The 27,208-nt window shown below is 41.0% G+C and overlaps 3 protein-coding genes across 8 annotated transcripts; 2 read left to right on the top strand and 1 right to left on the bottom strand.

The window, feature by feature from the left end:
* The first annotated feature begins 543 nt into the window (after positions 1-543).
* Positions 544-1,920, top strand: coa6 (cytochrome c oxidase assembly factor 6). The gene is made up of 3 exons (XM_077593545.1): positions 544-675; positions 883-1,038; positions 1,128-1,920. The coding sequence occupies exons 2-3, from the start codon at positions 895-897 to the stop codon at positions 1,224-1,226; spliced, it is 243 nt and encodes an 80-aa protein (XP_077449671.1). The 5' UTR covers positions 544-675; positions 883-894; the 3' UTR covers positions 1,227-1,920.
* Positions 1,150-27,076, top strand: LOC144068772 (uncharacterized). 5 transcript variants are annotated; one of them, XM_077593542.1, is made up of 6 exons: positions 1,150-1,262; positions 15,058-15,379; positions 21,232-21,423; positions 21,495-21,648; positions 21,716-21,901; positions 25,054-27,076. In XM_077593542.1, exons 2-6 carry the CDS (start codon positions 15,172-15,174, stop codon positions 25,373-25,375), a joined length of 1,062 nt encoding a protein of 353 aa, XP_077449668.1. In that variant the 5' UTR covers positions 1,150-1,262; positions 15,058-15,171; the 3' UTR covers positions 25,376-27,076. The 5 variants fall into 5 exon arrangements, with proteins under 5 accessions (XP_077449668.1, XP_077449670.1, XP_077449666.1 ...); XM_077593544.1 differs by lacking the exon at positions 1,150-1,262 and adding an exon at positions 12,684-12,727; XM_077593540.1 differs by lacking the exon at positions 1,150-1,262 and adding an exon at positions 14,829-14,987.
* Positions 1,306-13,241, bottom strand: slc13a4 (solute carrier family 13 member 4). 2 transcript variants are annotated; one of them, XM_077593538.1, is made up of 16 exons: positions 12,953-13,241; positions 9,161-9,289; positions 7,705-7,841; positions 7,464-7,627; positions 6,833-6,887; positions 6,724-6,763; positions 5,938-6,024; positions 5,671-5,855; positions 5,474-5,593; positions 4,978-5,079; positions 4,815-4,916; positions 4,633-4,739; positions 3,668-3,777; positions 3,444-3,605; positions 3,234-3,371; positions 1,306-2,426 (listed from the first exon to the last, which is right to left on the bottom strand). In XM_077593538.1, exons 1-16 carry the CDS (start codon positions 13,073-13,075, stop codon positions 2,289-2,291), a joined length of 1,899 nt encoding a protein of 632 aa, XP_077449664.1. In that variant the 5' UTR covers positions 13,076-13,241; the 3' UTR covers positions 1,306-2,288. The 2 variants fall into 2 exon arrangements, with proteins under 2 accessions (XP_077449664.1, XP_077449663.1); XM_077593537.1 differs by having other exon boundaries at positions 3,234-3,605.
* Positions 27,077-27,208: the final 132 nt, after the last annotated feature.

Genomic DNA, 27,208 nt, shown 5'->3' with positions numbered 1-27,208 from the left:
TCCTTTGACAATGGCTAAACACCGAAGGCACGTCCTGTTGATTTGGGGGTATTTTGGAGTCAATTGTTGTAGATTTTAAGGAGCATTTCAGGATCAATAATTGGTCACTTCCAATTGATTTGGGGGCATATCGGGCTCACATCCTGTTGATATGGGAGCATTTTGGCAGTGGCGGGCCATTTGTTACTGTTATTAGCACCTATTGAGTTCAATAGCTCCCAAATTGTTTGATTGATTGACTCCAAATTTACAGAAAACATAGGAGATTATGCGGTGTTTATTGAACACCTTTTAGTTTTTCATTGAGAGACTCAATTTATTAATTAATTTATTACTGTTATTATCACCTAATTTCTTCAATAGCTCCCAAGCCATTTGACGAATTGACACCAAATTTACAGAAAAGATAGGTGATTATGTGCTTTTCATTGAAAACCTTTCAGTTTTTCAACAACACAGTCAATGTATTAATTATTAATTTATTACTGTTATTGGATTTTTCTATTATGAAGGGGCATTCCTGGCCGCTTTCACGTGACGTCATCAACACGCGACGAGAATTGTCCTTCACTGTCGCTCGTGCAACCTCGTCCGTTTTGTAATTATACAACGTTTCGTATTTTTATGGAAAATCGCGAGTGTTAAGTGGGATCGTCACCTCGACAATTTCATTCAGTGAGTATTTATTGGCTAGTAAATTCATAAGGAGTAACTTTCTGTTATTTCCGTGCATTTGAGCGTCTGGTGTTTTGCGCACCTAAAACACGTTGGCATTTATTTGCAGTATTTCTTCTGGTAAACATTCACATAAAAGTGCTTTGAATGTCTCGTAGTAGCAAATTAGAAAAACGTGTTTATCAACATAGATTCCTCTCCCTTCAGTGTCAAATTACGATGGCAGCTCCAAATGCATCTGAACGAAAGGCTTGCTGGGATGCCAGAGATTTACTTTGGAAATGTTTGGATGACAACAACGACAATGCTGCCTCGTGCCAGAACTTCCAAAAAGATTTTGAGGCAAAATGCCCCTTGCAGTGGGTAAACTATCCCCCTTTTTGTCATCACCCACATCAACTATTTAGTTATGTTTAGTGTAAAGTATCCTTCTAATTTCTCTTTTCTTGCAGGTCAAGTATTTCAGCAAAAGGAGAGACTACTTGAAATATAAAGAGAAGATGCAAACCGAGGGATTCACTCCTTCCGAAGGCCCCCGGCAGCCCTCCTAACAAGAAAAAATGACTTTCAAATCAATCGACATTCAGGTATACTCCTTGATCTGAAATGAATATGTACACTGTGGAAAAATACAATACAAACCGGTTTAATTAATTTTATTCTTGTACACATAGTTTGTTTTCGTAACTCTGACGCCCGTTATTGCAGGCATAGCAGCTCTTTATGTTACAAGTCTATGTATTTACAAAAAATAGGCTCCAAAGTCTCATCGGTGACTCCGTTGAGTTGCATTCAGCTTGACAATTGAATAAATTACTTAGAAATAAAAGAATAAAGGCATAGTTTTAGTGATTGTACTTGTCAATAACACATTTTTGCACAGTGCACGCTACTACTTTCTACTACCAGATTTGATTGAACATTGATTGTCATAAAATGCAAATATGTGCACTCACCCTTTGTACCTTAATGTTCCAAAAAATTACTCCCCTCTTCTCCAAGGCAACATGTCATTAATAGCAGCTTGTTATTGAAATGTAAAAAAAAAAAACTCAATTTTTTTTCTTAAAGAGGCACATCATGTATATTCCAAAGTTTTTCCTTCATTTCCATGGAGTGAAATAGGAGTAAATTTGACCTTTGTGGAGAGATGTATGCATATTTGATTCATTATTTTGCCATGTAAGACTTTTACAATTATTTTACTGTATATTGAAAGGCACTACTAAAAATATTTCCCCGAAATATGAACTGTCAAAGGCACTGTAGTTTTTAAAGCCACTCCTAAAACGTTTAAATATATCACAGAACAAGTGATATATTATATATGATATTTTTGTACAGCTTTCAATGTGAGTGAATGACCCCTCTTAAACTCATTGGCTGCCATTGATGACGATGGATGTCCAATCAATGTAGACCTCTTTCATTGCATAAAACACCCTCGCTAAATACACGTGAAATGGACGACATGTCCATTGTCGTCAATGGCAGCCTACAAGTTGTGCGGCTTCTCTTTCTGTAAAAGCAGCTCCTTCCCATAAATCCAGTCTAGAGTTATGATGTCCATTTCTTCACTGTTGATTGGTCACCTGGTACATCTTTAGCGCTTGCTATAAGCTGCCGGTAGAATTTACGGCCACCGCCCATCCGGGGAACTCCGTCAAATTAAAGAGAGGAACCCCCCACGTGGTGATGGCCAACATCACCACGGCCACGCCAATCAGGTTCACCCCGAAACCTGCTTTCACCTGCAGAATAAAGCACATGGGAACATATTTACTCATGGACTGCCATTGCATTGATGGTGATAGAAGTCAAATCCATTTGCATTAAGATGAATGGTAGTGACTGATCAGGTTTCATTAAAAAATAAATCATAATAAGAGTACAATGGTACCTCGTGATACAACACGCTCGTCCTACGACATGCTCGTGGTACGACGAAAATTCCGATCGAATAATTCGCGAATTGAATAAGATGCGACCAAGCCAGGTGGCCATGACATGAGAGGCTGTTTATCATTGTAGCGCACTGTCTTTTTTTGCCGCATCGCTTTCGTGTATAACAATATCTACGAGCACCGAACGATTTATTCAGACGAGTTTCCACCAGGAAACGCACAACGCGCATGCACGGGCAAAAAGAGGGCTTTCTGGGTAATGAAGTATATATAGTAATCTGAAAAAATATTTTTAACAGGTGCCTATTTAGCCTGCCGGTGTCCATTTTACTATTGTTGCTTTAAGGTTTTCTTGGGTTTCTGACCAAATTAAAAAGAAAAAAACTGTAAATTTTAATTCATGATTTATTTCCTTAGTTTTGCTGTTTCAGTGGAAATATGCCAAACTTATTGTGCATTCCATAAATACTCACCATCACCATTAATGGCAGCCAATGAGTTAAATATAATGGCAAACTGAGTGAAAAAAAAATGTCTCTCTCTTGCCAAAAGTTACGAAATAGAATTTCTCAACCTTACGGTTACATAAACTTGATGTTATTAAGCTGCAGGTGCAAGAGGACACGTGTTTGCAAGGAATGTGCGTAGTCGTACCATGTCGCCGATCTGCAGGTGTCCGTAGCTGAATACGATAGCGTTGGGGGGGTTCCCCACTGGAAGCATGACCCCGAATGACACGCACATTGTGGAGGGGATTAAAGTGTGGAGCGGGTTGATTTGCAAGGTCTCAGACTGAGAAGGGAGGGCGGACAAAGTCAGGAAGGAATCTCTCGGCTCCTTTCGGGATATGGCGCCGGGACGTACCAGCGCGGAGAGGATGGGTAGGAAGACGGTCAGCGTGGCCGGGTTGGAGGCAAACTCGGTGACCGCCGATACCAGCAGGCAGGCCAGCAGCGTGACGGCCCAAGGCGGGAGGCCGCTCATGGGCTCCAGCTGCCGCCCGATCCACACGGACAGGCCCGACACCTGGTAACCCGCTCAGTATAAAGGAGGGGAATTTTTCAAACCTGACCCGCTCCACGTTCTACCTTGCAACCGGCCGCCAAAGCGTAACCTCCACCGACCAGGATGACGATTTCCCACGGCATGAGCCGCTGGAAGTCCTTCCAGGTGATCATGGGAGCCAGTGGGTCAGACGCTGACAAAAAAGATGCATTTTAAAAATAGGTTGGCAGACGTGCCAAGTGGTTAGCGCAAAAAAATAGAAAGTGCCCCATAAAAGTATTCTCACACAAAAAAACATTTCCTTATTTGAATGTGATTGTGAGAAAAACAAAGTACCATATTTTCATGACTATAAGGCACACATAAGTCTTAAATTTTCTCCAAAATAGACAGGGCGCCTTATAATCCAGTGCGCCTTATATATGGACCAATACTAAAATTGTTATCACGATAAAATAAAATACATCAGTCGATAGGACAACTACGGCTAGCAGCCCCCGACTACTATTTTTCCCGTAGAAAAAGTACTGCACAGTGACTACTGGGATATATAGTTCTTTTGTCAATACACCCAATGGATTGTGGCCTGGCGATCGACGTCAACACAGCTTTACGAAGCATGGGAGACAGCGTTGGAATAGTTACACTAGCTACTAGCTAGCTACTATTTGCGAATGGAATGTGGCCACCTGGACGAACATATAAAACTCAGCGTTTTTGATGACTCATTTGGATAATTGTTCAATTCGGACACAGAAAATGAGGACTTTGATGGATTTGTGGGTGATGATGACGTGAGTAAGTTGTAAAATGGCTAAATAAAGTACAACCCAACTCACTTTTGCTTCCGTTGCGTTTTTAAAAACGTGTTTTTAGCGTGTGGGTGTAGCGTGTATTTTTGTAAGCTGATATATGTTTTGCCATGCCTGGCTGCGTCTTTAAAAACGGTACGTCCTTTGTATGTGTCAAATACAGAAATAGCACTCGTTACTGACACTGCGGCTAAAAATACGATGCGCCGTATAGTCGTGAAAATACAGTACCCTACCTGAATCTTTGTGGCTGGAAGAAGGCGAAAAAGGTCGTCTGGCAGGAATGAGGAAGAGCAAAAAACCCAAAAGTACGGACACCGTTGCATCGGTCCGATAACCTTTTCTAAAAATAGAGAGCGCACTGAGTTAGAGTTGTATTTTTTTAGCCCGTTTTTCATGCAATATCAGGACTACTTGCTTCTCAAAAAGCGACGTCCAACCAGGGACAAAACCGGGTTCTCTAGTGAACCACAGAAGAGTCATGAGGATGAAGAAAACGCCAGTGACAACCTCGGGGTAGCTAAAACATACACACAATGTCAATGGTAGCTGCAGTAGCCAATGTTAACATCTGAGACTACCTGATAGGCCCCAGTTTCTCATATTCCTCATGGATTCTCTTCTCAGACATCATCTCCCTCTTGGTCTTGCGTTTCTTGCTCAGCGAGCACGTTTCCCTGAAGCTACAATACAAACGACTCCATGAAGCATCCCGGGTTTACCGTATTTTCTCGCATATAAGCCGCATCTGCGTATAAGCCGTACTTTTTCCAATTGCCTTCAAATCGTTGTCTTATACGAGAGAAATTGTCAAATTCAAGTGGAAGTGTGTCTGTAGCGGTCTGGTTTGTAATTGTGTTTCTTCACATTTTATGCAAGATACGTTTTTTCTTCTTCTTGAATTTCATTCATAGACGTCAAAATTAATTTGTCTTGCATTATAGCATTTCGTCCTTGTCACCTTGCAGTTTCGTGCATGTCAAGTCTAATTTGTGCGCATATTAGCCATACCCTCGATTCAGTCTTTTTTTTTTTTGCGACAAATACGGCGTATATGCGAGAAAATACGGTACCCACTTGCAGCCCAAGAACAGGAAGTGCAGCCACAACCACGTGAGAACCAGCATGATGAGGGCGATAGGGAAACTGAAGATGAACCACGTCCCAAAGTTGATAACTTTGGCGCCTGGGTAGCGCCTGGAAAGAGGAAAGTTTGTTTGGTTTTTTTTTTACGGGGTTTCACGAAGATCGTGGAAATCCATCTTTGCTATTACGTGTTAAACTGCTCGGCGAATATCAAGTTGGTGGAGGTGCCGGTGATGGTGATGAGCCCGCCGATTGTTGCGGCGTAGGTGATGCTAAGGGTTAGACATTTACAGATCATGTGATCCCGTTTGGTGGGATACTGCGAGTCTCGCCGGGCCTTGACACGTTTCACGTTCGGGATTTCGATGGCCACCTAAGCAAAAAACAAATGCAAATGAAAAGTGTACTTCATAGACTTTGGCTCTGTAAAAACTTTGGTTTGTTTTTTTACTCACTTGAGGTAAATGCCCATTTGTATGCATGATGCAAGCTTGGTTGGTATTTGCATTCACCCCCGTGTCTTGGGCTTCTCTGGTTTGTGCCTGAAAAGTTCCAAAGTGGTCAAACACCATTTAAGATTGTAGTTTATTTGATTGGTTGTGATAGACATCCAATCATGTCGCTCGTAGTGCTTTTGTACCTTAATGGCACACAAAAATATATGTTCATTCATAGTTTCTCCTTTTTCTCTAAATTTACTGTTATTACTTGTTTAAATTATTGTAAAAAGAAAAAAACCTTTTGTTCTGAAGGTATTTTCTAATGTTTTTTTACATAAGAATTTTTTTAATTAAATTTAAAATAAGAAATTCGATTTTTTTTCCCAAACTGAACATTTTAGGGTATTTGCTATGTAACATAGCATATTTTACAGTTTGTTCCTGTAACAACAATAAATAAGATTTTATTAATACATGAACAAACCACAAAAAAAGATATACCGTATTTTCATGACTATAAGGCGCACTTAAAAGTCTTAAATTTTCTCCAAAATAGACAGGGCGCCTTATAATCTAGTGTGCTTTATATATGAAAAAAAATTAAAATGTGTCAATCATTGAGGGTGCGCCTTATAGTGCAGTGCGCCTTATAGTCGTGAAAATACAGCACATTGTTCTATAGCAAATTCCTTAAAATGTTCAGTTTGGGAAAAAAATCAAATTTCTTCCTAAAATCAAAAAATCTTTAGTTTCAAGGTATTTTGCTCCAATGTTTTTCTTTTCCATATATTTAGTTTTTACCTCACTCAGCGTTGAAAGTTCCTGTTTTTGACCATTATTGCTGAAAAAGAAGAAAAACACAAGTATTAGACACACAATTACAAAACAAAGCTGGGAAAAAGAACCACACCTGTCATTACGGTAGAGCAGCGCCAGTTGGTTCTTGTCCAGATTTTCTTCTTTATCTAACACCGGAAAGCAGGAAAATATATGACAAATGACATATGGGAAAGGGTACTCGGACGATTCGCCGAAAGACGTTTGGCCGACGGACAGTTCGCCGAACGGACGTTTCGCTGAAACGGGATTCGTGCGCTCGCCCCGCCCCCGTTGTCAAAAGTATTCTTTTTTTCCACTTTAAAAGTGGTGAAATTACTCAAATAAAAGACACCCATTTACATGTATTTTGACTTTTAAATTCGCAGTATGGCTCTCAAGGAATAACATTCGAAAATATGAATTGTTTATGGCTCTCTTCGTCAAAAAGGTTCCCGACCCCTGTTGTAGTACGTACTTGTATTTAGAAATATGTCCAGCGGGGGGCAGTACATGCCCTTTGTTATTCCTAAATGAATGTTATCTGTAATGGGCCGAGGTTGAAAATCGTGTACACACACGATCCGGGGGCGGGGCGAGCGCGCGAATCCCGTTCCGGCGAAACGTCCGTTCGGCGAACTGTCCGTTGGCGAAACGTCTTCCGGCGAATCGTTCGGTCACAATGGGAAAGGACGCTAGGGAATTTGAAAGGCTCCGTTCCGTACCGCTGTCGTCCTCCGCGGCGTCGGGCTCCAGGTTGTCGGCCATGCCGGTGCAGATGAGTTGCTGCAGCACGGCCTCAGCAATGGGCATCACCATAGCTGTGGTGGACGTGTTGCTGAGCCACATGGACAGAAATACGGTGCAACACATGAAGCCCAGCACCAACCTAAGGAAGAGAGCGTCAGAAAAAAATGACTCTTCCTCCTACGTCTCGTGACTATTGACGACCATTGTGACTCTTACATGCCGGGTTTGGCCCCGGCGATCATCACCATGCGCAGGGCGATGCGCTTGTGAAGGTTCCACTTTTCGATGGAGGCGGCCAGGCAGATGACTCCCATCAGCAGCAGCGTGGTGTCTTTGGAATACTCGGCCGCCACCTGAAGGGACCCCAAATAGTCGGACTTCACCCCTTTTCTTATTTTGTGCTCCCTGGATCCTGCGCATTCTGTTCTTTTTAATCTGGCTATTGCATAAGGCAACGTCTCGTCACCTCTCACCTAACGCCAGTCGGACTTTGTCCTGCCGGACTACAGGATTTTTCCCCGTGTGAAATAGGGCTGCAGCCATTGGGTTGTTTTACGTTTCATTTTATATTGTTATATTATTCTGGGTTTATATTTTCACTAGAAATATGCAGTGGAATCTTAACCTATACAGCTGAAAAACTTGGACTATATATATATATATTCTGTAACTAATAAACTCTTTTTTCAATGCAATGAAAGACATTTTGCTCATTTTGATCCAATTCAAAGGTAAATCATGCAAAAAATGTCAATTTCATTTTTTTTACAATATTAACAAAATAAGATATTAAAAATAATACAGTATTTCACTTCATTTTGATCCATTACATAGGTAAATCATGCAAAAAATGTAAATTTCATTTTTTTTACAATATTAACAAAATAAGGTATTAAAAATAATACAGTATTTCACTTCATTTTGATGCAGTATAAAGATTATTTGGAAAAAAATTGAATACATTTTTTTTAAAATCTAGAAATGATTCATTCATTTTCTGCAGCGCTTTATCCTCATTAGGGTCGCGGGGAGTGCTGGAGCTGATATTAACAATATTAACAAAATAAGATATTAGAAATAATACAGTATTTCACTTCATTTTGATTAATTGTAAAGATAATCTGGGAAAAAAAACAATTTTTTTTTTTTTTAATCTAGAAATGATTCATTCATTCATTTTCTGCAGCGCTTTATCCTCATTAGGGTCACGGGGAGTGCTGGAGCTGACTTTTTTTTCCTTCATTTGATTATGCATTTTTCACTGATTGGCCAATGAATCGTAGCAGTCCTAGTGTGAAATATATATCATTGTTTAAATGAGGGGGAAAGAAAAAGGACACATATTGTTGCCATTTCCGGCATTTAAATGAGCTGCCACCTTCCCATTTCAGATAGATTGGCGGTCTACTAGTGATACATTGGTCCAAAAGGTGGAAAAGCACTGTAAACTTCAAAATTCACAGCTAGACAACTTTCCTTCAAACAGACATCCAACATTGCGCAAAGGTTTTCTGCCTGCATATTTCTAGCCCACAATCACAAGAGGCTTACAGTGTTGTTAAGAGGCAGCTTTGCAATCACATGGCGCTCTTTTTATGTAATGCCACAATAAGAAAGGTCAAAGAAAGGTCAAGTAAAAGGCCGGCGGGGGGGGCTTTTGGCTAAAACTCACCTCACTTGACTTGAGTACCCCAAAAAGCGGGTAAAGGAAGGCGGGGACCAGGGCGGCCGCACCCAAGGGGACAGCCTCGGACACCCAGTAGACGGCTGTCACGATTAGCACGTATGCGCAACATGCCTCCTGCAAAAGAATCGGGATAAAATCTTCTTTTTTTAATGTTTTTTTTTATTGTTAATCAAACAACATATTCTAGGCTGTCAAATTGCTCAAAATTAGTGGACCTAGTATAAACTTACTTCCCTGAGGTGCTCCATCTTGTAGTTTATCGCATTTCAAACAAAACAATGAACTGTGCTTCATGAATACATATATTGATAAATTGTAAAATTGCATAGTTTTTTTATTCATTTATTTGTTCCAAGTGAAGCGGTCACAATTATTAGTTTTTTCAATTTACAATGTTATAGTCTACCGATAATTTCAAGGCATTGTTCAAATTGTTCAAATTGTTCTAATTTTCTAATGAAAAAAAGAGAAAACACTGTAGATATTACTTTTTGGGTTTATTTTATAATATTCAATGTTAAAAAAAAAACATCTCTAGGATTTTGATTTCTGTACTCCTGGATAAAAGCACATTATCTATTTACATTTGTAAATATCTGTTAATTGTACCCTGAGATTAGATGGCCACCGATTCAGGGTCCCCGTAGTTAACTGGGTTCGGCGGCTCCGGCGCCCCCTTGACCTTTGTGCGGATTAGTGGTCCAGAAAATGATTGAATGAAGAATCTGTTCATCGGTGATTAACTATCAGAATCCTCATTTGTGGCAGCCCTATTTGCAAGTCCTGTTTACTTGTGAGCAGCTGCGATCGTGCTGAATCGCCACTAAAAATTCACACAGATGCGCAGATAAAATAAGTCAACACGTAGGGGAAGATTGGCGGGTTCAGCGATCACGGATTATTGATTATCGACCACTGGGGAGACCTTGAAACGCGTTGCTGTCCGTGTCATTTTGCCTGTTAAAGCTAAAGTACAATGTATGCAAAAAGTGCTGATGCAAAAATCTGACTTTTACAGAGTTTACATTGGACGTGGAGTTACCGTATTTTCTCGTGTATACGCCGTATTTGTCGCTCAAAAAAGTGATGACTGAATCGAAGACACGGCTTATATGCGTACAAACTGCAAGAACTGCAAGGTGACAAAGACGAAATGCCATAACGCAAGACAATACGGTCATTTGTTTCAAAATAGAGAAAAGATAAACAGATAAAACACTAAACTAAATGTATTTTGACGTCTATGAATGAAATTCGAGAAAAGAAAACGTGTCTTGCATAAAACGTGAAAAAACACAATTTTAAGGGTACGGCTTATACGCGGAGGCGGCTTATATGCGGGAAAATACGGTAAAACCTAGAGCAGGGGTGTCAGACTCGGGTTGGTTCGCGGGCCGCGTTAACGTCAACTCGATTTTAGATATAATATCTAGATTTTTTTTATAAATTGATTAAAATCCCTGAATATTCAGTTTTTTATAGATCTAAAACAATGTTTATTTTAGCTTTTTTTATATATTTTTAGATTTTACAAAAAGATTTTTGAACTAAAAACACAGAAAAAAATGGATTAAAAAATTACAATTATTGATTTAAAAGGGGGAAAATCAGGATTAATTTAATATACATCTATACTCTTTTACTTTTAATTTGATCCTAAAACAGAAAGTCGGCACTCATGATTTACTTTCCCGGGCCACACAAAATGATGCGGCGGGCCAGATTTGGCCCCCGGGCCGCCACTTTGACACATGTGCTCTAGAGCCAATGTTAATTGATTGGCTCATCAACTTGTTCTCAGTGGTCAGTTTAGGAAATGATGATTAGTTGCATGTAAACAAAGAAATTGAAAGACAAATAAGGTCATGTGCTTGCATAGGCACGTTTCCTGAACCAATCAAAAACTTGTATGTGCTCTTGCCAATTTCCACATTCCAGATTGAATGAATGGCTTAAGTTTTCAGGGCTTTGCTAGTCAACAAGCAAACAGACATAGAAAAAAAAAAATGTCAATTAGCGCGCCAGCTTCACTGTAACTTGGGTCGTTTGTTCCAATCGCGCACACAATGTCACATTCCCCAAACAGTCGGAAGTCGCCGGTGTCGTAAGAAGCCGGCGGGGACGCCGACCCCTCGTGCGTTTGGTGGCGGTACAGGATTATATAACTTCATTAAAGGGATTATTTTCCCTTTGTGTTGATGTTTTGGCGTCTCGGCCTCATCCTGGGCCGGCTCGCGGCGTGGCGTGCCTTGCCAAACATGCGCCACCGCTGACATAACAGCAAGGAGAGTGGTGATTGGCCGGCGGGGTGCCGGCAAGCACGTGAACGCTACTTTAAACAAAACACCACTGTAGTTTTTCATGACTGAACCCAGATAAAATTACAAAGAAAATGAAATAAGATTGGATTAATGATCCCATTGACTTTGATTTGCTTTGTACTTTGTGCTTTTTGCTTTGTTGTTCTGCGGCTTTTGACTGTACTGTCTAACTCGGGTAGGGAACCTATGGCTCAGGAGCCATACGTGGCTCTATTGATGGGTGTATATGGCTCTCCGCTAACCTGTGGTAAAATATGGGAACCGCTGGTGAGAAACCTAAGTCCCGAACACACCAATGGGAGCGTCACGCCGGCAATGTGGCGCCGACACCGATCTCTAGCACCTTTTTAATCATAATTTTTCTTCATTAGACTCTTCTGCATGCATACTCTGATTGATACTCATTGATTAGCAACAGTGAAAAAATGTACGCAAAAGAATTCAGACTTTTTTTTACTTCCAAAGTGGTGAAATGATTCATAAATTGCACACATTTCATGTATTTTTACTTTTAAATTCTTAGTATGGCTCTCAAGGAATAATGTTTGAAAATATGAATTGTTTATGGCTCTCTTCGTCGAAAAGGTTCCCGACCCCTGGTCTAACTTATAACTATGCCTTTTCTTGCTGACTGTCACAATGAAATTTCCCGAATACGGGATGAATCAAGTTATCCAATCCAATTAGAACTCATTGTAACGCAAATCAATCTACTTTTTCGCACATTTAATCCGCTGTCATTTTTGTCAACCGATACCAAAAAAAAGTTAGAATGAAATCAAAAAGTCACACATTTGCTATTGGTGTGTTCCAAAATTTTCAGTCTGTCTTTACAGAGTAAAAAAATCAAAAATAAATCAATTGAAAACGCCATTATATCCAGCATTGGATCTGAATATCCTTCAAGTAAATGACTTTCCAAGGCAAGCAGCATTCTGGATTTGTCATAATCCCCTTGTTCTTAGAGCAATTTTTACATTTGTAAGATTTGCTTTTTTCCACAATTTCTTTTCCCATGAATGAAAGGTTTATTATACTGCCCCGGACTGATCTCCATGTCATCAACATGAGGCGACATCTCCACGCAGATCTAGATGAGCATTCAGCACAACAATAGGCTCTTTTGATTGATTGATTCACACACTCACACGTTCACATTAGAAAATCCCATCAGTAGGCAGCAGCAGCAGCTATCAAAAAAGGAGCTTTGGAAACAGAAACTGGATCTTATGTAAGTGTTTGTTTAGGGTTTTTTTCAGTAGTCATTGCATTTCTGCCTTGTAATTAAGTGAATAAAACATGAATTTGGCTGACATGGCAAATAACAATTGTAAAACAGGTAGATTTTCTAATTCCCATGACTATGTTGCCAGAAGAATATCGACCGATTAGTCATGAATCTAACAAATAGACACGGCACAAGCTTATATTTTTGCGTCAAATTGTTCGGACTTACGCTGGTGGGGTAGACGAGAGGAAGTGGCAAGAGGGATAGCGGGATGAAAATCACCACGATCAGATTCCTGGCCCTCCATAGCTTCCTAAAAAGATCCATTCTGGCTGCGGCCTCCAGCCTCATGGGTGACCTGAGGCTCTGGACTCAACAGAACCGGCCTTAGGCGCCACCAAAGGAGGGGGGAGGAGGAGGAGGCGCAGAACTGGAGCTGGAGCTGGAGCTGAGAGGAGATTTGTCGGAATTTGACCACTTAGGCCAACCCGTAGTATACGTGGGCCAATCCAGAAGAGCGCCAGGTAAAGCGCCACGGTCTAATTTATGGCCCTGCTTAGGTATGTTAATTAAGCAGCGCTGTGTACCACCTTCTCCTTGAGAGTAGGCCAATTACATTTGAGACCTTTGCATAAGGGTGTGTCCTTGTGTGAGGGGGAGGGCACAGCCTGTGGGGTCTTGGGAAATTGGGAAATACTAAAATAAGTGGTTAGTCATTGAGGAATATTTACAAAACGTGCTATTCATAGCTGTAAATTATTATTCATCTAGAGTTCTAGACAGAGTTACAAATAGTGTGTATATACTTGTTCTGCTAGCTATTTACTTGTCCTACAGCGCCCCCCAGAGGAGCACTAGAGCCACAATTCAATTGTCAAAAGCCATACATATTACTAACACTATATGCCGTATTTTCTCGCATATAAGCCGTGTTTGTAACTGAATTTTAAGGCTATTTAAGGGTGCGGCTTATACGTGAAGGTGTTCAATATAATCTCTGATACATGACTTGGAAGTGTTTGTGTCCGAAATGTACATGTCAAGATGGAATTTTTAGTCAAAAGAATTTTAATAAATGTATAACTAACAACTTTTCACCAAATTCAATGAATTTTAGGATTTGTTTTCCATTTTTATTTTCAACAAATGACATTGCCGACATTGTGTGCACGTGGCACAGCCATGACGAAAGAAAAATAAGCAAGCATGTCGTTTTAATAAGGATTAGCTGTGAGCAAATCTGCAACAGAATCCATTTGTTTTTGCTTCTGTCGGCCATTGTGGGTGAAGTTTGCGATCTCTGGCTGCCTCACTATGGCTTTGGCCCGCCTACTAGCCAATCATAGTTGGTGAAAGCAATGACGTATCCCAGCCAGCAAAATGCTAATGCGTATGAAAAAGCATTGTGGGGTTGCCAACTCCAAATCTGATTGGTTAAAAGCAACAGTCTAGTTTAATGCAGCAGAGCCTGCAGAACTGATTGTGAAGGCTTTGAGGCAGATTTCTGATTCTGGCAACAAATAATGGCTGAAATGTGATTGGTTAAATGCTTCAATATGAAAACACACATCTGGAAGCAGTGCAACCAGGAGGAAAAGCAATGAAAGGAAGCTAACAGACCATTTGGAATAATAAGTATTGATGGACAAAATGTAATACGATTCAGATATTTCTTAGGCCAGCAGAGAAGGCCTTGAAGGCCCTGACGGCCCGCCACTGGTATATATATGTATGTATATATATATATATATGTATGTATGTATATATATATATATATATATATATATATATATATATATATATATATATATATATATATATATATATATATATATATGTATATATATATAGCAACACACTTATTTATTTGTATATTTATTTATGTATTTATTTATTAACTTACTTATTACCTATCTATTTCTGTCTAAAATGCCTTTCCCATTTCTGCATCCTCACCCTCTTGCTACTGTGACACGGAAATTTCCCGAATACGGGATAAATAAAGTTATCCAATCCAGACGAATAATTTACAAAGGATGGTGGCAAGCCCCACTAGACGAGCGACCACCCATTCCATCATCACAAGACCGAGTGCGCGGGCACGCGGGCGCACGGGCGGGTTGGGCGCACGTGAGCGGACCGCCCGCCACACGAGCGAGAGCTCAATGCAGCTCAGGCAGGCGGCGGTTCTTATGCAAGAGCTCAGTTGGCCCAGCTGGAGATGGGAGAACAAGTTCGACTGAGCGAGAGAGTGCAAGAGAGAGTGGGTGGGACTAGAGAGTTGATTGTTTGTATCCCACAGAAGCACGCTGACCACCTTCCTCCCTTCACAGGACACATCATGAGCGGGAAATTCTCAAAAGGAGAAGAGGAGAGGATGCCGGGAATGAAGGAGTCAACGCGCCTGACCTTGACACTTTGAACTCGTGGCTCGGCGTCTCGTCACGATGCTTCCAAAAGTTGCTCCTCCAACTTCAGGTGTCTACTGGGCGCTTGTGAGCGCTTTACTGTGCAGTGCGCCAGTTCTGACCCAAAACTCTCAACCGGAGGACTTTGGGAACGTCACGGCCGCGTCCACGGAGGAGCAGATGGGCAGCACGGAAGGTCGGGTCACGACGGAGTCGGAGACGCAGACGCCGACCGGAAACTACTCAGGTTGGTTCATCGTCGGTAAACTTTTTGTGGCTGGGTCGTGTCGTTGCTTACTTGGAAAGTCCGCTCGCCTAAGAAAAGCTCTTTCCCGGTCCTATACACAGTGGGGTGGGACGAGATTAAAGTCTGGGCTGTTTGAATTACAGGTTGGGCATTCGTACGAGTCGTACGGTGTTTGTAAGGGGAATCATAATCATTTATAAGGGCAGTTATCGGCAGAGGTTGACAGGTATGCGTATGGGATTTAGTTTGTGCATGTGTTGTGCTTTGGTGCCTGATGGTGTTAAAGTGTGTATGCAGGAAGCAGACGAAGCGTTTAAAGACAGTTGTCCGAAAGTGGAGCGTGCCTTCCCACAACATCTGTTTGCCTCTTCCCTCTCTTTGGCAGCAGCCAACTCCAAAGTAGCCTACTTTCTTCTCCCCTTATCTCCTGTCTCCTCTTGTTTCATCTTCTCTCCCCACTTTCCTACTCTTTTGCTTTTTTTCCGCCACCCTGTCTCGCAGACCCCCAGCTCACGTGGAAACCCAAAGGCCGTCAGCGTAAGACAAAATGCCACGCTCACGTGCCTCACACACATTACAAATGGACGCAGTGAAACAACTCCAATCTTCTTAAAGGTTTAGGGAATAAACTCGGTCGCTTGTTTCTGAACGGCGCCTCTGTGTCCCACAGTGCCTGAAGTAAGCACTTAATGCTTTAATAACAAACAGAGGTGATCCGCTAGACCAGGGGTCGGGAACCTTTTTGACGAAGAGAGCCACAAACAATTCATATTTTCAAATGTTATTCCATGTGAGCCATACTACGAATTTAAAAGTCAAAAGACATGCATGTAAACGAGTGCCCTTTCAAATTTTTTGGGTAATTTCACCACTTTTAAAGTGGAAAAAACGGAATATTTTTTAAAAGATTCTTATGCTGTTGCTAATCAATGAGAGGGTGCATTCCAGAAGAGTCTACTGCAAAAAAAAATGAAGATTAAAGCAATAAAAAAATGAAGATTAAAGCAGTTCTAAATGTAATATCTCAGTTCTGTCAACAGCGATTTCCATATTTTAGCTCACAGGTTAGCAAAGAGCCAGATTCACTCATCAAAAGAGCCACATGTGGCTCCCGAGCCATAGGTTCCCTACCCCTGCGCTTATTTTTTTTATAAATGGATTAAAAGACCTGGATTAAAAGCCCTGAATATTCCGTTTTTATAGATCTAAAACAATGTTTATTTTAGCTTTTTTTAAATATTTTTAGATTTTACAAAATGATTTTTGAACTAAAAACACAAAAAAAATGGATTAAAAAATGACAATGATTGATTTAAAAGGGGGAAAATCAGGAAATTTAATATACATCTATACTCTTCATTTTAATTTGTTTATTTTTTTAATGACCATACAGGCCACATTGTCTTGCGTTACGGCATTTTGTCTTTGTCATCTTACAGTTTCGTGCATGTCAAGTCTAATTTGTGCGCATATAAGCCGAACCCTCGATTCAGTCATCATTTTTTTCGTGCAACAAATACGTTGTACATGCGAGAAAATACAGTAAATTATGCTTTCTGTTCAATCTGCCCGTTTCAGTGTGCCATCCAGGCTACGATATTATCCAGACAATAAATTGAGTACGGTCTTCATTCCATTCATGTTCTGCAAGCCGTGGTTGCCAGGTGGTGATGCACATGCTGGCAGATTACACTTCATCTTCTGAACTCAAAGGGACAGAAGTAATTGGCTTCCCAACTACGAACCGTTAATAGGGGGCGTGGCCAAGCGCTCGGTATCCCCGCGTGTTACCGTGCCATTAACAGGATTCCCCGTGCTGGGAATAGTTCAGGATAGACAAAGCTAATTGGCTTGAGGTTAAGCCATTGAAACATTTCACATGATGGTTTCATCGACAGCTAGCGCGCAATAGTCCACCTTTCAGATCATTGTTCTAGCACCTTTTCTTCCAACGTGGACCTAAAAACTATCGCGTACACTTACGCTTGGGCGGATTTGGAGGCTGAACAGCTGCTAAGTATGCGATAGAGACCTCACTTAAAGATTTACGCTCACACACTCACTCTGCCAAGGTTAATTGGAGGTGTTACCGTTTTAATGTGAAAGGGCATGGCTTCTTTGTATGTACCGTATTTTCACGACTATATGGCGCATCGTATTTTTAGCCGCAGTGTCAGTAACGAGTGCTATTTCTGTATTTTAAATACACAAAGGACGCACCGTTTTTTTAGACGGATATGTATTATATATGAATATCGAACCGCAATAGCGCTGGATACTGGAAGCAGCCCCAGACTCTTTTTTCGGTTTCCGGTGCGCAGTGACTGCTGGGATATATAGTTCTTGCACGCTACACCCACACGCTAAAAACACGTTTTTAAAAAGGCAACGGAAGCAAAACTGAGTTGCATACCTGTCAACCTCTGCCGATAACTGCCCTTATAAATGATTATTGATTCCCCTTAATACGGTAAAAGGACTTGAATGGCTTGTGTCAATGGTTACATTCAGAAGAGCGAACGACTCTGACATAGGAAGGGAATCAGATTTTTTTGAGAATTGAATGAGTTGTTAAATTTGGAGGAGAAAGGTACCAAGTCTTTGCAGTCAAAAAAAGAGAAAAAAAAATACCCCCAAATTCTCTCATATCCAATTAAATGGTGCAAACACTTGGGCCTTTTCTACGGCAAAATGGAATGCTATAAGGTTCTCACCGAGCACAATTGCGTGTGGAGCTCATTCACGCTCTGTTTCCTATCAAACACACGACACCCACAGGACAAGATCCGCTAAAAATCACATCACACGAACCAGAAGAAGCCGAGCAGGGCGCCAGTTTGCAGACAACTGAACTGCACATGTTTGCGCACACACACCATTAGGTAATCGGCGGCGATACGGGACATCAGAAATAGATAGTTGCTTTGAGCTCCTATCACGTTACTCTGAGAGTGAAAGCGTGACACAAAAGTGATGTCAAGCAAGTTGCCCATTAGGGAAGAAAGAACACCACTTAGCATCTGCATCAACTACTATGACAGAAGGCAGTAACTCAATGCTTTCTGAGTGCTAAAGTTGTTCATGAAAGCAAAAAAAAAAGTACTGTATTTTCTCGCATATAAGCAGTATTTGTAACTAAAAAAAACGATGACAGAATCAAGGGTTATATATGCGCACAAATTAGACATGCATGAAACTGCAAGGTGACAAAGACAAAACGCCATAACGCAAGACAATGCGTTACGCAATACGGTTATTTATTTCAAAATAGAGAAAAGACAAACTGAAAAAAATGCTAAACTAAATTTAGTTTGAAGTCTATGAATGAAATTCAAGAGAAAAAATAAACCGTGTCTTGCATAAAATATGAAAAAAATTCACTTACTTGTGCCTGCCATTGTTCACTCAGGATGCCGCCATCTTACCTTTTACCAGCGTGACCGGACGATTCGCCGAAAGACGTTTCGCCGACGGACGTTTGGCCAATGGACAGTTCGCTGAACGGACGTTTCGCCGAAATAAGCTAACCGAATAACACCATTAAGGTCAAAAAACAACAACTACACCTGCGTAAGAATTGGCACAAGTAAGCATAATAATTCCATATAAGGTAAAAACCGAGCGACAGTATTTTTAAACAATATGCGAGTAATTTCGGAAGTTGATTCAATGATCGCCATCTGCCGGAATCCAAGTCAAAGCAATTTAAGAGTCCTTCGCAGATCTTCATTGCGAACTAAGATCAACCGTCCTCGGCCTGGAACATGGTGACCTGCCTGGTCAATAGTCCTGAAAACAATTAAATGTCCTCGAAGCCAGCTGCCATTAGTGACCTCGAGCTTGCTCGGTCCCAAATTGGAATAAAGCTCCTATACATTATTAATGATTAATGCACATATAATAACATCCCAGAATAACCCCAACAGCACAACATATTTGTACTCCCTATTAAAACCATGAATATGGAGGTGAAAATTGTGAATCGGGGTGGCTTATACGAGAGAAATCGTGACATTCAATGTTTTTTAGGCAATTTGAAGGGTATGGCTTATACGCGGAGGCGGTCAATAATGTGAGAAAATACGGTAATATATCCAAAATAGATGTTTCCTAACACAGGCTTTTCCAACTTTTGTTAAACTTTCACACGGGAAAGAAAGGTTCTGTCCCTCAACGCAAATACGTTAACCACCACAACACAATTGAATGAGCTCTCTGGCATTTTTGCTTATTTGTGTGTGGTTGCCAGGTTCACAACATCCCGACAAGTTCAACACAAAAAGGTTTCCCGGGAAGAATGGCTTTTCAATCTTTTCCGCATTAATTCCTGCTTTTCATTCATCTTCTGCTGGTGGGATAGCGACTGAGTTTAGCCGCGACAGCGTAGCAACAGAGTCTTAAAACACACACGGGCACGTCAGATGTTTAATAATGGAACAGAACTAAGATATGAGGGGGAAAAAAAGCACAAGGGATGCACACACAAATGAAAAGAAAACTGGATTTTGGAAATGTAAATGTAAAAAAATATATATTTGTGTTTTTATGGAATTTTAAACTGTAATATGAATTCATTTTAAATGTCATTTTAGGTTGGGTTTAGCTTAAATAGATGGTGAAACCCTATTTTGTTTCATACTATCAATTTAGTAAAAACAAGAAATATTTCACGTCCCTTTTTTTGTTAATATTTAAGTATAAGTTGTGTTTTCAATGTTTTTTTAATGACGGTCCACTACTGGAAACCACTAGAATACAATTATAAATCAAAATTTTATTCGCATTTAAGACAAAAATTACCTATAATTATCTGTCTTTCTAAAAAATTAAAGTCCTACCGAGACTCATATAATTACATTTTATTGTACCTTAATGTTAACCTTTCTTTAACGCTTAATTTTAGGTCGTTTAAAACTAAAGACAATTAAAGGCACGACATTTTTTAAGCTTAGCTTCAAATTTCATAACAGATATTTGGCACTGTAAATTTAGCTAAAGACAACAACTGAAGATTGTCATTCTTTTGTTTGTTAAAAAAAACACTTAAGTTCAATGGATAGATTTCGAGATTTTCAAACCTATTTTTACAACTCTCGTTGCAGGCTATTTCTGAACCCACCATGTGTTTTTCTGCGTACATTTTTAGTCATTCTAACACTGACTCAGCTCTTCCTTGTTGCCATGCAGTGGAGTCCCAGCGCACGTGTCGGATGCGTGTGCCCCCGTTTCCCCCCGTTTGTGTTTATATGCACGAGAGGGAAAAATAGGGCGGGGACGCGCCATCATCCTCTGGTTGGATGATGCGGGATCCTCTCTCGGATTCTCCGTGGCGGCAGAAATCCTTCCATCTGTCACTTCTAATCAGCCGAGAGCGGACTTACATGTTTTTTTTGTTTTGTTTTTTTTCCCCGCACGCACATACAGACGCTCCCCTACTTACGAACATACGACTTACTAACAACGGTACATACGAACATGTCTGCAAATTGCGTTTATGTCGAAAAATGACGACGACTCGTACGGTGTTTGTAAGGTTTTTGGGGGGTTTGTAAGGGGAATCATAATCATTTATAAGGGCAGTTATCGGCAGAGGTTGACAGGTATGCAGTCCTCCTGGAACATGTTGTCCTGTTCAGTCAATCGTCCTGAAAACAATTAAATGCCCTCGAAAACAGCTGTGGGGGAGAACATGTCCTCAAGCTTGCTCGGTCCCAACTTAAAATATAGCCCAAATTAAAATATAGCTACATTCCCTATTAATGATTAATGCACATATAATAACATCCCAGAATAACCCCAACAGTGGCATAGACCAACAAATACAATAACTTGAGTATTTTTTGTGTCTTCAGGGCTAACGTGCACGCCCGTCCTGCCCCCGCGGCGTGGCTCCTTCTACGTGGAAAACGGAAACGGGGTGTCAGTGGGCAGCATCTTAGCCTTCTGGTGTCGCGGAGGCTATCAGCTAGTAGGCGGCGATAAAATCCACTGCAACGTCCGCAACGGAAAAGCTCAGTGGAGCAACTACCTGCCCGTATGTGAAGGTGAGGCTGCAATTTGAGTGGATCAAACAGATTTTGTTTGGTTTCGACCAACGCTTTCTTTGTTTTGCTAGCAATTCCTAGGCCAGAGGACCGCGGCTTAAGAGTGGCGGTGTTGGCGTCGGTGGTTAGTGGGGTCGTTATCGTCGCCATGTCGTTGGCTTTCCTGGTTTGCTGCTTGCAGGAAAGATCCAGCAAGAAAAGAGCCCAAAAGGATGTCCGGATCCGGTGAGCAAAAAGGACAGGAATTGGCCAAACGGGATGACTTTAGTAAAGAAACATGGTTTGTTGGTAGACGCAGGGGAAAGCGGACGGCCCGACGCGGTGAGCGATGGCTGGACAGAGAAGAAGGAGAGTGGGAGACGTTCCCTCCGCCCAAGATTTTCCATCTGTCGCAGAGAATGAATCCTCGGCTGGCGCCGGACAGCCCCCTCTACCTGACAGGAGGTCTTGGTGGATATGAAAATAGAGGATATCAGAGGTAGGAAAGGCTAAATCAACACGGGCTTTAATATACCAGGATTAATAAGAATAGACATCCTTTGCCATTTACTCCATTTGGATTGTTCTTTAGGTCTTGATGTCCACTTTCTATGAGGGATATTGTTGTTTTATCTTCTTATGTTGTTTGAATTGAATTCAATGCTTTTATTGTCATTATATAAGTATAATGAGATTTAAAGCTTTTACCACATAGTGCACAAATAACGACAGACAAATAAATAATCAATAAATAAGAAAGAAAGAAATAAGTAGTCCAAGTGATAATGACGAACTGAAGTGTGGCCAATTTGTGGCCTAGAGGTTAACTCACCTGTCTCCCATGTGGGAGGCTGGGGTTCAAATCCAGGTTGGGAAACATTTTCCCTTAGTTGTTTCTATATATTTGTAGTCAAGACCTTCCAATAATGACAAACAGAAGTGTGGCCAATTTGTGGCCTAGAGGTTAACTCACCTGTCTCCCATGTGGGAGGCTGGGGTTCAAATCCAGGTTGGGAAACATTTTCCCTTAGTTGTTTCTATATATTTGTAGTCAAGACCTTCCAATAATGACAAACTGAAGTGTGGCCAATTCGTGGCCTAGAGGTTCGTTCACCTGACTCCCATGTGGGAGGCTGGGGTTCGAATCCCGCTGTCGTTTGACTAATCACTACACTATGTAGTTCAGTAAATGGATGATCTTTTTTCATTAAACTAAAGACTTAGTCATTTTTTTTCAGCAAAACAATTTATTCCGGTCAGCCTTCGGCTGACCGGAAGACAGTTGGGGGGGGGGGTTCCTGGTGGCGTTCGACAGTCGGCCTTCGGCCGACTGCCGACGCCATACAGTCGTCGACACCGGGACGTGAACCCTCGACACCCACGTCACAGGCAGGTGACTAACCCACTGCACCACGAGGCGGCCCGCCTATACATGATTGGAAGTTATATTTATCCTTTTCATTACCAAATAAACAATTTGAGAATTGCAAAGAGTGGACTTGAACTCACTCCTGATTGGAACTTGTGTCCAGCTTAAATTTCAACACATTGTCTTTGCCACTAGACCACAGTGACTTCTGAAATGATGTGATTGGAAGTTATATTCATCCTTTTCATTACCTCAATAAACAATTTGAGAATTGCAAAGAGTGGAATTGAACTCACTCCTGATTGGAACTTGTGTCCAGCTTAAATTTCAACCCATTGTCTTTGCCACTAGACCACAGTGACTTCTGAAATGTTGTGATTGGAAGTTATATTCATCCTTTTCATTACCTCAATAAACAATTTGAGAATTACAAAGAGTGGAATTGAACTCACTCCTGATTGGAACTTGTGTCCAGCTTAAATTTCAACCCATTGTCTTTGCCACTAGACCACAGTGACTTCTGAAATGATGTGTTTGGAAGTTATATTCATCCTTTTCATTACCTCAATAAACAATTTGAGAATTGCAAAGAGTGGAATTGAACTCACTCCTGATTGGAACTTGTGTCCAGCTTAAATTTCAACCCATTGTCTTTGCCACTAGACCACAGTGACTTCTGAAATGTTGTGATTGGAAGTTATATTCATCCTTTTCATTACCTCAATAAACAATATGAGAATTGCAAAGAGTGGAATTGAACTCACTCCTGATTGGAACTTGTGTCCAGCTTAAATTTCAACCCATTGTCTTTGCCACTAGACCACAGTGACTTCTGAAATGATGTGATTGGAAGTTATATTCATCCTTTTCATTACCTCAATAAACAATTTGAGAATTGCAAAGAGTGGAATTGAACTCACTCCTGATTGGAACTTGTGTCCAGCTTAAATTTCAACCCATTGTCTTTGCCACTAGACCACAGTGACTTCTGAAATGTTGTGATTGGAAGTTATATTCATCCTTTTCATTACCTCAATAAACAATTTGAGAATTGCAAAGAGTGGACTTGAACTCACTCCTGATTGGAACTTGTGTCCAGCTTAAATTTCAACACATTGTCTTTGCCACTAGACCACAGTGACTTCTGAAATGATGTGATTGGAAGTTATATTCATCCTTTTCATTACCTCAATAAACAATTTGAGAATTGCAAAGAGTGGTGGCTGACTGCCGACACCATACAGTCGTTGACTGGCGACACCCACGTCGCAGGCAGGTGACTAACCCACTACACCACGAGGCGGCCCGCCTATACATGGTCATTGGATGATTTTATTTAAACAAAAGACTTAGTCTTTTTGAATGGCAAAATGGTTCATCGTCCACCGAGATTCGAACTCTGCCTGCCCACATGGCAGTCATTGTGAACAAACCTCTACACCACCAATTGGCCACACTTGACTTTGTCATTATTGGAAGGTCTTGACTTAAAATACATATATAGAAACAACTAAGGGAACATGTCTCCCGACCGGGATTTGAACCCACGCAGCCAGAGTTGTGAGGTTCCAAGGGTTATGACTTACCAGTCAGGCCACAGCCCTCTAAGAGAATTTGTGTATATTAGAGATGTCACTGCTTCTCAGGCTAAGTGGTTACATTGTAACATAAGAGTAAGTTAGAGCAACTGGTAGTATTGCCAGTCAGTCTCCCATACAAATATTTAAGGGAAATTGTTTCCCAACCGGGATCCGAACCACACCTGCCCACATGGCAGGCAGGTGAACAAACCTCTACACAATGAAGTGGCCACACCTTACCTTGTCATTTTTGGAAACCCTTGAGTACACACGGTTGCTTCTATTTAAGGGAAAATGACACATGAATAGGACAGATTTTGGTGAGTAAAATATGGCTATATTCCTAAATAATATTTCAATTGTATGAGGTTATCATTGATGATTTTTTATGTGTCGCAGCTGTAGCTGCAGTAGAGGTTTTATAGCCATAAAATAGTTTTTGAGGGTTGGATTGATTCCAACAGCTGAAGGCGTCGCTAGGAATTCACGGACCGCCACTGAGTAATGATGAATAAATAATCACTAAATGGTAATAGATAAATAAGTGGTCAACATAATAAATAAGTAGTAGTGATCAGTGTTTTGATTAGGTCCTAAAATATTTTCTTCACATCTTTAATTGCTCTTTTCAGAAATGTTCCCGGATCAATGACCAGACTTTCAAATACCTCCTTCTCTAAATATGTTTTTCTTTTTGTGCAGGAGTCAGGAGAGTCTCCTAAAAGCCACGCCTCCCGGAGTCTACCGCTCCGAATCGCAACTGTACCCGCACGTGGTCCTCCAGCGGGTCCTTCCCCCGACAGCCCCGTCGGCTCCTTCTGCCCCGCTCTACATCCACCTCCCTGCCGCCTCTTCCTCGTCTTCCTCTTCCACCCCGGCCCGCTCGCAAGCTCCCCTCGCGGGTCACTACCCTACTCCGACGTACCCGCCCGACCCCAGCGCGCCGGTGCCCCCGTTTCACCACCCCGCCCCGTCCCCCATCTACCCTAACCCCAACCTGAGGCCACAGCAGCCATGGCAGTGAGCACCTTCATAGAGAACGGAGGTCAAACGGACCAAAATCGGGGTTCAAAAAGCACCGCACAATGTGTGGCTACAACCGACCTGGACTCCATGACTTGTCCTTCTCGTGCATGCAAGCTGGACTTGTCCTCAACAGAAAGTCAAGTGGGATGTTGTTCACGGACGAGAACTGCAAACATGGCAGATTCCATTTGTAGACAGCTTGAATCTCATGAGTTTGGCGTCGAGCTTGGATTACAGACGCTCCCTTACTTAGGAACATTCGACTTACGAACAACGGTACATACGAACATGTCTGCAAATTGCGTTTGTCGAAAAATGTTTGCAAGTTCAATTTTGTATTGCGCGCCTTTTTCCGTGTAGTGCTTCTTTCCGCCGCTAATACCGACCGACGCCTGGCGCTGTGAGAGCTCAGCTCACCCAGCATCCACCTTCCTCTGCCCAATGCGTGAACATATCTCCAGTGCGCAAAGAACCTTTTTCATTTTTATCATTAAATATCTCGTGCATCCATTATTCAATATGGTTGGTGAAAAGTGAAAGGCTTCTATTGAGGGAGGTGCAAGGAAGAGGCAAGCCATTTCATTTGAAACGAGTGGCAATAATAACGAAGCTTGATGTGCGTGAGAAAGTGGTGAGCGTTGCACGGGAATACAACTTGAATCGTTCGACCGTCAATACCATTTATAAACATAAAGATGGAGCAGCAGGACCCAAATATTGAACGTTGCACAAAGTTTGCAAATCAATTGAATGATGCCATACAGTGCTACTGCATCATTTATGATGAAAAAAAGAAAACTGCAATCTTCATTAGATAGCTTCTTTTGGCCACTTTCTAGTAAATCTCTCTCTCTCTCTCTCTCTCTAATGTATGTATACAGTACTGTACATATTCTCTCCATTTTATTAAATGTTTTTTTCAGTACAAACCAATGCGTGTTACTTATACAAGCCTTAAACATGCACTTATATAAACCTTCAATATACTTATATAGGCCTTAAACATAAATTATAATACAAAATATAGCACTGAGCAACTTACGAACAAATTTAACTTATGAACAATCGCTCGGAACCTAACTCGTTCATAAGTAGGGGAGCGTCTGTATTCCATTTGCTTACGTGCAACTTCCTATCTTGTTTTATAATTGACGCTGATTTATTGTAATTTATATGCGGGCCAAACTCAAAATGTACACTAAACAGGTCAAAGTTTGGTTTAGCTAAAATTATAGCTGCTACTCAAGATATCAGATCTCATATCTTAGTTGGGCTTGTGGCATACTATCACATCTGATCTTATTTGAAAATTATCTGAAATTAGCTAAATCAAACTTTGACCAGTTTAGTGTATATTTTTCATTGAGTGTGGCCCACAAATAGTACATGTGACTACATTTTACGATCTTGGGAGGTTGTATAAATTTTAGAAAAGATGTACAGAGTGAAAAAAAAATCCTTTTAAACTCTTTCTAAATGCACTGGAAACTGCACTGAAAATCATATAGCATGAACAGATATTTACGTCATACTGATTTCCTTCTATCGTATGAAAATTGTTTTTTTTTAATACTAGCACTAAAGTAGCCCCACTATTAAACATGCACTTTGATGTCGGAAAAGAGATGGTGTTTTTGATTACATGGTTCATCTGTGTTATAAAATAGTTGTGCAATAAAGACATTTTTCCGCAAATTCACCAGTGTCATTAGTCATCATATTGATCAAAAACTATTCAAAACGTTGATGAGTTGTTGTTGAGTCCTGTATATAAGAACTGCCCAAGTCGTATTTTTCACCATCTTAATATATTTAACATATTTTTTAAATG

This window comes from Stigmatopora argus, chromosome 23 (assembly GCF_051989625.1).
Source record: "Stigmatopora argus isolate UIUO_Sarg chromosome 23, RoL_Sarg_1.0, whole genome shotgun sequence".
Lineage (NCBI taxonomy): Eukaryota > Metazoa > Chordata > Actinopteri > Syngnathiformes > Syngnathidae > Stigmatopora > Stigmatopora argus.
This window is presented reverse-complemented; position numbering and strand designations above follow the sequence as displayed.